This window comes from Orcinus orca, chromosome 3 (genome assembly GCF_937001465.1).
Source record: "Orcinus orca chromosome 3, mOrcOrc1.1, whole genome shotgun sequence".
Lineage (NCBI taxonomy): Eukaryota > Metazoa > Chordata > Mammalia > Artiodactyla > Delphinidae > Orcinus > Orcinus orca.
Window position 1 is genome coordinate 91,087,783 of NC_064561.1, and position 12,733 is coordinate 91,100,515.

Sequence of the window (12,733 nt, forward strand, 5' to 3'; positions counted from 1 at the left end):
TCAACAAACAACATACCTAAGGAGCATTAAAGAAATATTTGATTGCACGTGTAGTCTAAAGTTTTAGAAGAAATAGCTGGCATTTGTTGTTGCAGTTGTTTCTGCCCAAAATAAGTTGAATGTTCGTAAGGTTGAGACTTGAAACTTTAAGAAAAACTTTGAAACATAAGTCATTTTTAAAAACTCAAAATGACAAGCAATTAAGAATTATTTGGGATTTTTTTCTCCACGATACTGAAAACTTGAGGTCCACAGGCCAGCAAAGTGGTCTGTGGACCAGCAAAGTCAGCATCACCTGGGAACTTGTTAGAATTTATCAGGCCCGAACCCCAGACCTAATCTCAACTCTGGGGGCGGGGCCCCAAAATCTGTGTTTAAACAAGTACTCTAGGTTATTATGTTAATAAGCTAAAGTTTGAGAACCACCTCTCTAGGGAAAAGGAACAGACACAGTGCTTCTTGTAATGAAGGTAAACCACCTGGATTCCGGCTTTCTCTTCTTATTCCCAGCCACTCTGTTTCCTGATACCTGATGATTGATTGGATGTAGGGGTGAGGTAAGAGGGGGTGTGAAAGTGGAGGTGTCATTTACTGAAGTAGGACATGGTGGAAGAGAAGAGGGAAGCTTGGGGGTACAGCATCAGGAATGCAGTTTCAAATCTGTTGAGTTTAAAATGTTGAGTAGGAAATTTACCATTTTTATCTCCCATTTCCTTTAATATATCCTGTGTTTTGCCTAAATGAACATACTTATTTTCAGACATTCCATGAACTTTCTGGCCCAACTACCCTTGCTTATCTTGTTCTCACTTTTTGGAACCTCCTTCTTTCTTCCCCCTTCCACTATCAACCTGCCCAAATCTGCCCAGATCAGATGCTGCTTCCTTTCTGCTCACTCAAACATAAATAGTCCGCTCAGAATTTCACTAGTACTTGTTTATACGTCTTGTGTGATGTGCGATGGCACATTCTGTATTCTAGTATTTATGTACATATCTCACCTCAAGCAATGCTGCTCAAACATGGTGCATGGACTGGATGTTAGTTTGCAAACTATTCTGGTCTTCAGTGAGTTATCATGATTGCATGAGAATCAGCTACCCAGTAAGTACACTATTTAGTTCAGGTGGCTGTTTTTTCACAGAAAACTTTCTCATTGAGGAAGCAGTACACTGATGTACATCCTGGCATGAATTCCTGATATTGTTGTGGACCAGTACTTTGAGTAGCACTATACTAGATGGCATTTGGTATTGTTTTAATCTTCTATGGTTCCCGTCACATTGTCTTGCGTATAGTACACACAGCATAAGGATTTATTTAATGAAAATGAATGATATACCATAAGGAAAGATGAGGAAATGATTTCCCAACTTGAGGGGAAAGTAATTCAGTGGATGTTTCCTTTATGGCAGAGAAGGCTGCTAGAATTTTAAATAATCTTTACATACCCATATATAAAGATCTGAAGCTATTTTACGTTTTACTTTTTTTTTTTTTTTTTTACACTTATGAAGCACTATGTGCCAGGCATTTACTCATTTAAACTTCACAACAACCCTGTTTGAGAAGTGCTGCCTACCACTTACAGATGAGCAAAATGAGGACAGAGACATTTAGTGACTCGTCCAAGGTTACACCTAGTAAATGGCAAAACCAGGATTTGGTCCCAAATACCTGGCTTCAGAGCACATACTCTCAACTACCCCACTTTTAATTCCTCTTCTGATATTTTGACCAGAGATAGGTCACTCAGAAAGGATTCTAAGCCTAGAAAGAGGATTTGGAAGCAGAAGTGAAATGATCAGAGGAAAGGGATGTTTCCCCTGAACACAATGAAGGAGGTGAAGGGGAGGAAGATACTTAATGAGGTGTTGTCCTTGTGTACCTGGGGATTAAAAGAGGAAGAGAAAGGCTGATGGAATAGCCATTATTCAGTGTTTTAAAAGATACATTAAATTTTTTACAAATAGAAATAGAAAAAACCTGCATTGGTTTAAAAAAACACTTTTAAAAACTAAGCAACTAGCATCCTGCAACACTATTCTAGAAAGAAAGATGGATTTGAGGTTGTATTTTAAAATGGTTTTGGTGGGAATTTTCTGGCAGTCCAGTGGTTAGGACTCAGCTCTTTCACTGCCGGGGTCCAGGTTCGATCACTGGTTGGGGAAGTAAGATCCCGCATGCTGCACAGTGTGGCCAAATTAAAAAATAAAATGCTTTTGGCTATTAAAAATATTTTTTCTTGCTATGTTTTAACCATTTAGTCTATTCAGAATTGGAAAACCAAAAAGCAGCAAAAAAAGGAGGAAATTTTCAAGTTGAAGGAAAAAGCGGAGAACATACCAATGCTTTTTCATAATAAACAGGAAGATAATCAAAAGCAAAAAGAAGAACAAAGAAAGAAGCAGAAATTGGCAGTTGAAGCTTGGAAAAAACAGAAAAGTATAGAAATGTCAATGAAATATGCTTCCCAGTTAAAAGAAGAGCAAGAGAAGGAGAAAAAGCAGCAGAAAGAACGTCAACGCCAATGTAAACTAAAATTGCTGCTAGAAACTTATACCCAGCAGAAGAAAGAACAGGAAGAATTGTTGAGACTTGAAAAGGAGATTAGGGAAAAGACAGAAAAGGCAGAAAAAAGAAAAACCGCTGCTGATGAAATTTCCAGGTTTCAAGAAAGAGTGAGTAAATACATTTCCTAAATAATTTTTCAGTGATACACATGGAGGTATTACTTCCAGGTTCAGTTCAGCAAAAATTAATTGAATCCTTCTTATATATCTGGCCTGGACCTAGCATTAGTACACCAAAATAAGTGGGCCATGCTCCCTGCTTTCTAGTAGATTATAGTCTACTGGGAAAGACTGGTGTGCAAATAGAGGACTTCAGTATAATATGGTAAACTGTGGTGATTGAGGTGTGGACAGAGAACTTTCGGAGGTGGATGTGCAAGAAGGAAAGCTTACCATAACTGTGAGTGTGAGACAGAAGGTGATACTTGAGTTGAGTCTTGGAAGAGAAGAAAGGGGAAGGAAAGGGGAGATCTCTCTTAGTAGAGTGAACATGAATGGGCAGCTTGGAGGAGTGTAACAGAGTAGTTTGTGGGGGAAACTGTAAACACTTCAGTATTTTTAGGGCATCAACTGGGAGATGGGAACCAGCAGGAGACAAGGCTGGAAAGGTAGCCACAGGCCAGGCCATGAATGTCTTGTTTCCTTTGCCGAACTGGCTGGCTTTTCCCTATAGGTGATTTGCTTACTAGTTCACTGTCCATCTCCCTACCATAATGTAAGCTCCATGAAGGCAGAGGTTTTGCCCTTTTTGTTCATCCTTTACCCTAGGGTCTAGCACATTATAGATACTCAACATATACTTAAAGGAATCAAGGTTATTGCTGAGAGGATTATAGGTGATTTTAAACAAATGTATATAAGAAAAATCCTAATCAAAGAAAGAAGTTGCAATCTTATTATCAGACAGGGTGGAATTCAGTCCAAATGTATTAAAAAAGACAAGGAAGGGTACTTTAAAATGAAAAAGAGTACAAATGAGAGGTAAGTGCTATGAATTGTTATATGCATCAGAATACATAGGAACAACACTCATAAAGCAAAAATAAGGGAAATACAAAGAAAAATAATAGGAAAAAAACACATTACTAGTGGGATTTCTTTTGGTTCATATATAAAAATCTCCCTAAATAACAAAAGATCCACTCCCCAAAAAGGCAAGCAGGTCACATAATTAAAGGCTTAGGAAAAAAAAGAAAACCTGTTATACAGAAAATATATGAGAGGTCTAAAACCAGACATATCTGTATTGATAAGTGAAAATAGGCTAACTCACCCATTAAAAGGAAGTTTTAGACTGAGCCATAAAATAAAACAAGAAACGCCTAAAAGAAGGTGATTCAGAAAGGATGTGCATGTATTACATTTATATTCAGAAAATAAAGCTCTTACCTTTTTTGGAAAAAGTTGATATTAAAGGAGTATTGCTACTTAAGGTAATTTAATTTTACTTTAAACTTTATTAAAGTTTACTTTAATAAACTTTGAAACAGATTCTAGCTGATTTTAATTTCTTAATGTTATCTTTTTTGTTGGTTATGTCTTTTAGGATTTACATAAACTTGAATTGAAAATTCTAGATAGACAATCAAAGGAAGATGAAAAGGCAGAAAAACAAAGAAAACTGGCAAAATTAAAAGAAAAGGTACTCAGTCCTGAGATTAATTTATTTTCATTGTTATTATCCTAATTCATTGATTTGTAAGGATACAAACATAAAATCCATTTTCTTTTTATCCATCTCCTTTATTTCACACTTATTTATTTACATATTACAAAAAATAACTTGGTACAACTTAAGCAGCTGTTGTTTGAATTCTACCATTTCACATTATAAGCACCTCATTTTCTTTTACCCTAAATTCCTTCTCTCTTCCTACTCTTCATTCTTTTCTTCATTCTTCCTATATGAGCCTATATTTTAGACCTATAGCAGCTATGAGCATTGTTTAATTTCATTGGTGATAAAGATACTGGTGACTCTCATGGATAAAACAAAGGACTTACTGGTGTTTATTTATCTTAAATTTATTGTCTGGCTATATCACTATCATACTTTGCTGCATTACATTTCCCTCATGATAGAAATAGAAAAAAATACAACAGTGGAAGTAGAATAAAATAATTGAACTTGGGCTTCCCACCGCCTGCCGATGCAGGGGACACAGATTCGTGCCCCGGTCCGGGAAGATCCCACATGCCGCAGAGCGGCTGGGCCCATGAGCCATGGCCGCTGAGCCTGCGCCTCCGGAGCCTGTGCTCCGCAACGGGAGAGGCCACAACAGTGAGAGGCCTGCGTACTGCAAAAAAAAAAATAATTGAACTAGAAAAAACCCCTAAATTAACACTTTATTAATAGATTGATATAATCCAAATTTTATTTTAGCTATATGAGCACAATTATAAGTTTACTGAAACGGTTTTATTTCTGTCTAGCGAATATCAAGTATTTTCCTTAAAACTGCTGTCTGTTACTAAGGATCTTACAAGTACAAACTTAATAGTTCATATAAATTAACTGGCACTCATTTTACTTCTGATTACAGGTTGAAAACAACATTAGTAGAGATCCCTCTAGAGTTTACAAACCTACCAAAGGTTGGGAAGAACGCACCAAAAAGATAGGACCAACAGGCTCTGGGCCACTTCTACATATCCCACATAGGTAAAAAGGAGTTAGAATGGGTGTTCACTCTATAATAATTTAATAAACTGCATATAAATTGTATATATTTTATGCAGTTTATGTATGTATATTGTGTTTTATAATAAAAAGTTGATAAATCTATATACTTTTTTAAAGTTAACATTTAATCAGAACTTTTAAAAAATATCCTATATATTTGTAATTGCTCTTTTCTTCTTCTCCTTAGGGCTATTCCAACCTGGAGACAAGGAGTTTAGAAAAGAATATGGGATAATGAAATTGGCATTCAGTTGATGAGAATGTTAGCATATTCTGTTATAGGAGAGAGTGACTGTGTTCTTGAAATATTACTAGCCTAGTCAGATTGATTATTGTGTTGCATGTGAATTGGCAGGTATTAAGTTCCATGAGGCATTGTCATTAGTGTTTCCTGTTTATACTAAGAGGGTAATTAATGTACAAGTTGGCCTATTATTGATGTAAAAGTTCCTTGAATAAGTCTATGTTAGAAACAGTATTTCATTTAAATACTTAGAACATTTGAAAGATACTTTGTTTTTGTCACTGCATAGCAAAATAAATTGAGACAATCATACAGTAACATTTTTAAACCAAAATTGTAAGATTTATAACTTGGAGCTAAATTAGCCTGAGTAACAAAAATGTAAAGTTTTTTTTTTTTGAGTTATGAAATAAGTTGGTACTTTTTCTAAGTTTAACAAATTGGTAATTTGTCAGTTACTACATTTTTGTGTACCAAATATTTTGTATTTGTTTGAAGCATGCTTTGTTTTATATAGAGAATATTTATTTTAAAAATATGCCTCTCATCTCATATATACCCTATTATTTGTATTATTGATATTTAATCTTTTTGGTTTCCTTTAGCTATTCCAAATCTCCTTTCAGCCTTTCTGGACTCCACACATTTATAAAATCTTGTGTCTTTCACATCTTCTTGGCTGATGCAGTTTTCTTTTCTGCTTTGTTTGCCTCAAAATATGAAAATCTTCTGTTTTGAAACATTATCTGAAATAAGCTGGCTTTAGAATACTATGATTTCTCTTAGTGGTATTTAAAATGTTTTAAAATTGCTAGACTAATATATTTGGTCAAAAGAGTTAATTTTAAAATCTCCAAACTTTTGTAAATGAAAACACAATTTAACTTAATTTGACTCAACTTTTCTTATTAAAAAAATCTTAGTTCCTAACTTTAATTAGTTCCCATCTTATAGGAAAGGCATCATATACATAATAAATATAGAAACTCATTTCTTATAACTTTTATATTAGAGTATCTTTAATTGTAATTTGATACATTTAGGTCAAATGACTCAGAAATTTACTATGAGTAGTAGTCAAAACCTTTTCATATTTCAAAGTTAATATTCAAAGTAGATGGCCTCCAAATTATGGAAACTGAATTCTGATTATACAATTATTGGTGCAAAATGAGAGAATTAATATAAAACATCCTTAATCAGGAATGCCCATTTCATTTATTGTACTTGTTCTCCTTAACTTTTTAAAATGATTTGAGGCAGTTTAGAAATAAAACAAAGAACAGGACAAGGAAATTTAAAAACAGAATTGAACAGCGACAAGATACAGAAAAGTAAAGGTTTCTTATACATTACTTTCTAACATGTTGCTTTTTGTTGTACACAAATACAGCTTTTAGTTTCCTGCATCTAAGGTAAGCTTACTGGGTGATATGGTTCTTATAGCTTTTTGTTTTATTTTTTGTTTTGTTTTTTTTAATAAAAGTAAGTATGGAAGTATTTTGAAGAAACTAGTCCTTCTAACTGAATCTATTGATAAAATAAATGAGGAATTTATCATATGGATCCTTTGTATAAAGGACGTACAATAAACATAATAATGTCTACAGTTACAGGCTCATAGAAGAGATATCAAATAAACATTTCTTATACCAGATTAAAAAGTATATTAATAAGAAATTTAGAAAAAAACACTAAAGGAAAAATGTTATAAAGCACCCATAATTCCACTACCCTAAGGTAATTTCTTCCAGAAATACACCTACATATTTTAAATAGGTAGTCTTAGAATACATTTTAGATATTACACTGTAATCTCTTAACATTACATCACATATTTTTCTGTTTCTGTATAGTTCAAACATTATCATTTAATGGATAAATAGTATTCAATTTTATAGATACTCTATCATTCCTATACTTTGAAGACTTGTGCTATTTATACTTCTTAACTAATAATGTAGAGTGACATTTTATGTAGGGGGTTAGATTCTGTCACATGTATGTCAAAAATCTTGTATGGTCAGAATCACCCATGAAAAGGTGGGTGATTACTTACCTAGGAGGTATATTATCTCTCAATGAGTCCACCATAGAAGTATTTCCTCCAGATTTGGATCAGATTAGTGGTTCGTGGGCTGAGAATCAGATGAAATATTGGCTCCCCTTTAAGGGCCAGGTTGAATAGGATTGTCTTTCTGAGCTTATATAGAATGTGCATAATTGATTCTAGTAAGTTATATGTGTGTGATGTAATTTCACTTTGAACATCTTCAGACATTTTGTGGTGTATATGTGTAAGTGAGAGAGAGAGATCTTCATTGTAATAATGAAGTGAAAACTCCTCTAAACTGGGCGTACCTAAAGGGCAAGGACTGTTGGCCTCTGTATTTGTAGGGAAGCACCAAGGACAGCCCTCTGCCCCTACCTGGCAGTTGTTAATGCAATATTTGTTAAAGACATGCAGGAGTACCTGTGAATAATTAGTTACTAGTACCTAACATTATGCAAGGTGCTTTGGATTGGTGAATTAGGATAACTCCAGCCCACGTGGTATGTTTTTTAAGAAATACATTTTCTAAGAAAGCTAACAATTGAAATTATGCCCAAACTTCTATTAGTTGATTATAAAAACCAAGTTCAGGCCTGATCCTTGCGTGGATTTTTTTCCCCCAAGACTGAATCGTAAACTTTTAAAGGGAAGAATATATGGTTGAAGCAACTTAAATCCCTCTTTTTGAAGAAGAAAAAAAAAAGCTAGAAGCCTATGTTATTTCATTTTTTTAGCATATGCGTAGAGAACACGTTGCGCATATTTTCCGTTGCAAATTGATCCAACATTGATGCTGGATGACACATTGACTCAAGGAGTAAAATCTTTGTCTCGTAAAAGCAAATGATACAAATCCTCGCATGCGAGTGAACAGGGAGTGTGTGTGTGTGTGTCTGTGTGTCGATAATTAATAAGCATTTGGTTATCCCCATAACCAAATAATTTGATTTGTAGATTGAGTTTCTCCATCCATTCAGCTTAAAACTGTGGCCTTCCAAAAATGAGTCTGTTGGCAAATTTATACTGGCCCATCTCTATTTTCATATGTACCATCTTCATGTTCTTTAGGGCCTTACTTTTCTCAAAGCGAACTTGAAGCTACTGACCTTGCACTTCCTCCCAAATATCCAAGATAAAAGTTCTGGAAGGATGTGTGGATTTGTGGGCTGAATTTTACAAGCCTTGCGAGGTGTTTCCAAACCTTTGGAGCTTAGCGTAGAAAAGGCGGGGTCGTGCGCTACCTACGGAGAAATGGGAGGGAGAAAGCGCCGCGTAAGGCCTTCCGTTGACAGCGTGTAGCTTCAATCACCGATGTGGGAAGCGGAGGGCGCACTTGCCCTCCCCACCCGACCCCCAGGTGTTGCCCCTTGGGTTTCTTTCGCGCCGCGAGGCAACTGCTTCCGGGTCGCGGCGGACGTCGTTTCCGTAGCAGCATGGCGGCCACGGAGGAAGAGCGGCCGGCTGGGAGTGGAGAGGGAGAGCGGCTGGATTTTCTACGGGACCGGCACGTGCGGTTCTTCCAGCGCTGCCTCCAGGTCTTGCCGGAGCGCTACTCTTCGCTCGAGACCAGCAGGTAACTGGTGGCCACAGCCAGCGAGGCCGACACAGGGCCCGGCCCCCCGGAAAGGCGCTGCGGAGCCTGATGGCTAAGTGGGCGCCCCATGAGGGCTGCGCCACCGACCACCCGGCACTGCTTACCCTCCCGGGCCGGGCTGCAGTCACCCTCGCTCCCGCGAGCTACGGCGAGAGGGCTGGGGCGAGCTGTAAGTCGAGGGCTTTTGGAATCTACAGGTTTCGCCCTTTTCACTTCTCAACCATGTTTTCGTTTCAAGTTTGAGCTTCCTTTTTACCCTGCTCCGAACCTGTGAGTCCCTTGGCCTCGCTTCCGAGTATAAACAGAAAAAGGCAAAGGGTTTGTCATCGTATTTTACCTAAATAGCCTCTCCGGTGCTTCCCTTTCGTCCATAAAGTCGTTAATTCTTAATTGAATGCCTGTATGGTGTTCAATGTATAGGAGCGGTAGGGAGCCTCTAAGGTTTGCGTAGATAAGAACTTTCCAGGAATCGTAAATCTAATGATAGGATTGGCGAAAGAGGTGCAGTGTTGCTGGAAGCAGCCTGTTAAAGTTTATTTGCAATGGCATTGTGAGTTGGGGTGGTCTGAGGACTGTGATCTGGCAGAGGCTAAGAAACTGTGAGTTAGTCATTAAGAGTAAACATCTGGGGATGAGAATAACGAAAGGAGGCGGCGATCTTTGCTTTGCACTGTTGTGTTTTGAAGTGAGACTCCAAAGCTTCATGGGACTGGCTTGGAAGAGAGAGCCAATTGGTTTTGCTCTGATCTTTTCCGTATTTTCGTAACTGAGCCTGTGGTGTATTTTGAACACTTCAGTTTTGGAAGTTTTATAGATTACTTTCGCATACATGGTCAAGAAATATTTATTATGGTAGGTGCTGGAGGACAGCTGAACAAGACGTACAGGCAGTTTCAATAGGGCAGGTTCCTAACCCGGATTTCCTTAGAGAGACCTTCCCTAATCACCCTTTCCAAAGGAGACTACTTCCAGTCACCACCTGAAATTATATATTGATGATACCCTTCTTTCACACAGGATTGTAGACTTCATGAAGGCAGGATTTTTGTCTTTCTTGTTTACCTCTGTAATACCAGGGCTGCCCTGTCCAATTTGGTAGCCACATTTCGATATTTAAATTTGAATTAATTAAAATGAAATAAGATTAAAAATTCACTTCCTTTGTTTCCAGTAGATACCACTTTTCAAGTGCTCGGTCACCACATTGGCCTGTGGCTTTTGTTTCTATCTCAACATTTACGTCATCTCAAAAAGTCCTACTGGACAGCATTGCACTAGAACCTTGACTAATATCTGGCATAAGAGAAGGCAATAAGGACATATTTGTTGAATAACTATTCCGAGCTGAGCCCTGAAGGATGAACAGATTTTTGCTAAAGAAAGAGTGAAGCATCGTTTATATTCCTTTCTCCATCTATGTATATTGATTGACTAGCAGAGCCCATACCTCGATCTAATTTAACATTTCCAAGACTCAGTCATTGATTGTAATGATATGGGATGTTTAGAAATACATTGATAAATCACATATTTTATGAGGATTAATTTTATATTAATTTAAAGCATTTGAATAAAGAAAAACATCCATCCTATTTTGACTGTTAAACAGTTGAACTTTGCTTGTAGCTATCACAGGTCTGTGGTTGCATTTTCAAAATGCTAGTGTGTTTGGTCTATAAAATTCAGCAAGGACAAAATCATACAGACTAACGCATGTTGGCAGTAAACTGTAATCCTGCTCGCAGCATAAATTGTCTGATTAAACAACTAACTTAACAATAGATTTAATAACTTAGTATGATCTTAGGATTTACACCAGGCATTGTATATTAGATAATAGATATGTAATATCACAGTGCACTAGTTTAAGAGATATTAATTATATCCTTTTTATGCCTCATGTTTGTCACTTAAGTATGTTTTATCATTTTGGTTTTTTTAATGGCTCAATTCATAACCACATTTAAGATAATATGCACATACTGGGTTTTGTGGTAATTTTTTTTAAGTTTTTCAATTTTTCTCTTTCCTGATTCACATTCTTTACTTTCCTTAGTTCAGCATTAAGTCCTTTTGTGGTGTATGTGACTCATAATTGACTTTAAGATGCTTGTGGAGAAGCTCCAACTTTTTAAGCAAAGGTGACTGGGTCACGAAATTTTTACTAATAGAGTTTTAAGATAAAACAATGTATTAACTGAGTCATAATTCTTAGCTAGTATTATAGTTCAATTCCACAAGCATTTATTGAGGGGCTACCATGTATCTGGGTATGGGGATAGGTATAAAGCAATGATTCAGGTTTTCCTGTGTTCATTTCTTTTTACTGATAGATGTGAAACAGCTGACTCCTAGGAAGGCTAATATTGAACTAGACATTTAGACCCTTATTTTCTGACCCACCATTTTGACAAAATTATTCTATTTCCCTGTTTCTTTTAGCCCGATCAATAGAATAATTTTTTTTTTTTTTTTTTTTTTTTTTTTTTTTCAGCGGCGGCAGCAGGAGCGTCTGCCCAATAGAATAATTTTAACTTTTCTAATAGCAGTGGCTTTATGAAAATTATAAGGTATACTGTTTGTTGATTCACTCGAGGTTTTTCTTTTATATTAACTTCTGAAAAGTGATGGTTACTAGTTAACTCAAGTGAATATAGACCTTGGATTGTGAGCTTTGTCAGTTAACAGGTTTCTTTTCATGAGTGGCTTAGAGAGCTTTTTGGTTATGTGATATTGTTGTCATTTGTGTTTGGGCAGTGGGCATTAGAGTAGGCCTTTTTAAGTTGGGGAGCAAAATATTGACCATTTTCTTTTATGTTATTTTTACAGACCCAGCTCTTCTAGAGGAAGGGTTTAGATGATTTTCCCCCGCCCCAAGACATTCACAATCTTTCTATTCTGGTTTCCTCCGTATCCCCTTTGTATCCTGTGTTGTAACCATTGAGCTGCCTACCAGCCAGCAACTTCTCTGTCCTTTTGTTCTCTTCATTATCTGAAGTATATCACAGTCTGGCAGTGTGTCTCTCAAAGTGTGTTGGTGAGGGAGGCTTTTAATCAGTGATAACAGAGTACTTATAAAAATACACATACCTGAGCCCCTCCCCAGATCTACTGCATTCGACTTTCTGTATGGGCCTGGGAGTCCAGGTTCATAATAAGCATCCCAGGTAGTTCTGATGCACACTAAAGTTTGAGACGGTTTGCCTAATAGGAGAAACAAAAGTACAAACAGATTATTTAATACAACAGTGCTTCCCAGCTCTAATGTGCATATGAATCACCTGGGGATCTTGTTAAAATGCAGGTTCTCATTACGTAGGTCTGGGTAGGGTCTGAGATGCTGCAGTTGTGACAGGCTCCCAGGTGAGGCTGATGCTGCTGATCCCCTGGCCCACGTTGATTTTGTTTGCACGGTGATTGTGATATTCACAGGGCATTCCGGAAGCACCTACGTAATCAACCTGAAGAGAGACTCTGAGGAAGAGTCTGAGGCTTCCTGGAAGAAGTAACCCTGGAGCTAAATATTAAAGAATGTGTTGAGTTTTTGTGTGGGTGAGTGGATTATAGGCAAAAGGACAATAAGTAA

General features: G+C 36.9%; 2 protein-coding genes across 6 annotated transcripts in view; both read left to right on the forward strand.

The window, feature by feature from the left end:
• Positions 1-6,172, forward strand: part of CCDC112 (coiled-coil domain containing 112) — a 30,629-nt gene extending 24,457 nt beyond the window's left edge. For 2 of the 3 annotated variants that reach the window (XM_004267466.4, XM_033423788.2), the window contains 4 exons: positions 2,268-2,681; positions 4,120-4,215; positions 5,117-5,235; positions 5,444-6,172. In XM_004267466.4, coding sequence (XP_004267514.1) covers positions 2,268-2,681; positions 4,120-4,215; positions 5,117-5,235; positions 5,444-5,474 — 660 coding nt within the window. In that variant the 3' untranslated portion in view covers positions 5,475-6,172. The remainder of the gene's footprint in view (positions 1-2,267; positions 2,682-4,119; positions 4,216-5,116; positions 5,236-5,443) is intronic. The other variant, XM_033423787.2, reaches the window with a different exon arrangement.
• Positions 6,173-8,942: 2,770 nt separating this feature from the next.
• PGGT1B (protein geranylgeranyltransferase type I subunit beta) overlaps positions 8,943-12,733 on the forward strand; it is a 56,902-nt gene continuing 53,111 nt past the window's right edge. The window contains exon 1 of one of the 3 annotated variants that reach the window (XR_007476308.1): positions 8,943-9,126. Coding sequence is in view for 1 of the 3 variants with exons in the window: in XM_004267465.4 (XP_004267513.1) it covers positions 8,987-9,126 (140 nt within the window). In the remaining 2 variants the exon portion in view is untranslated. Of the gene's footprint in view, positions 9,127-9,156; positions 9,317-12,733 lie in introns of those variants that run through there. The other 2 variants (XM_004267465.4, XM_033423789.2) reach the window with 2 other exon arrangements.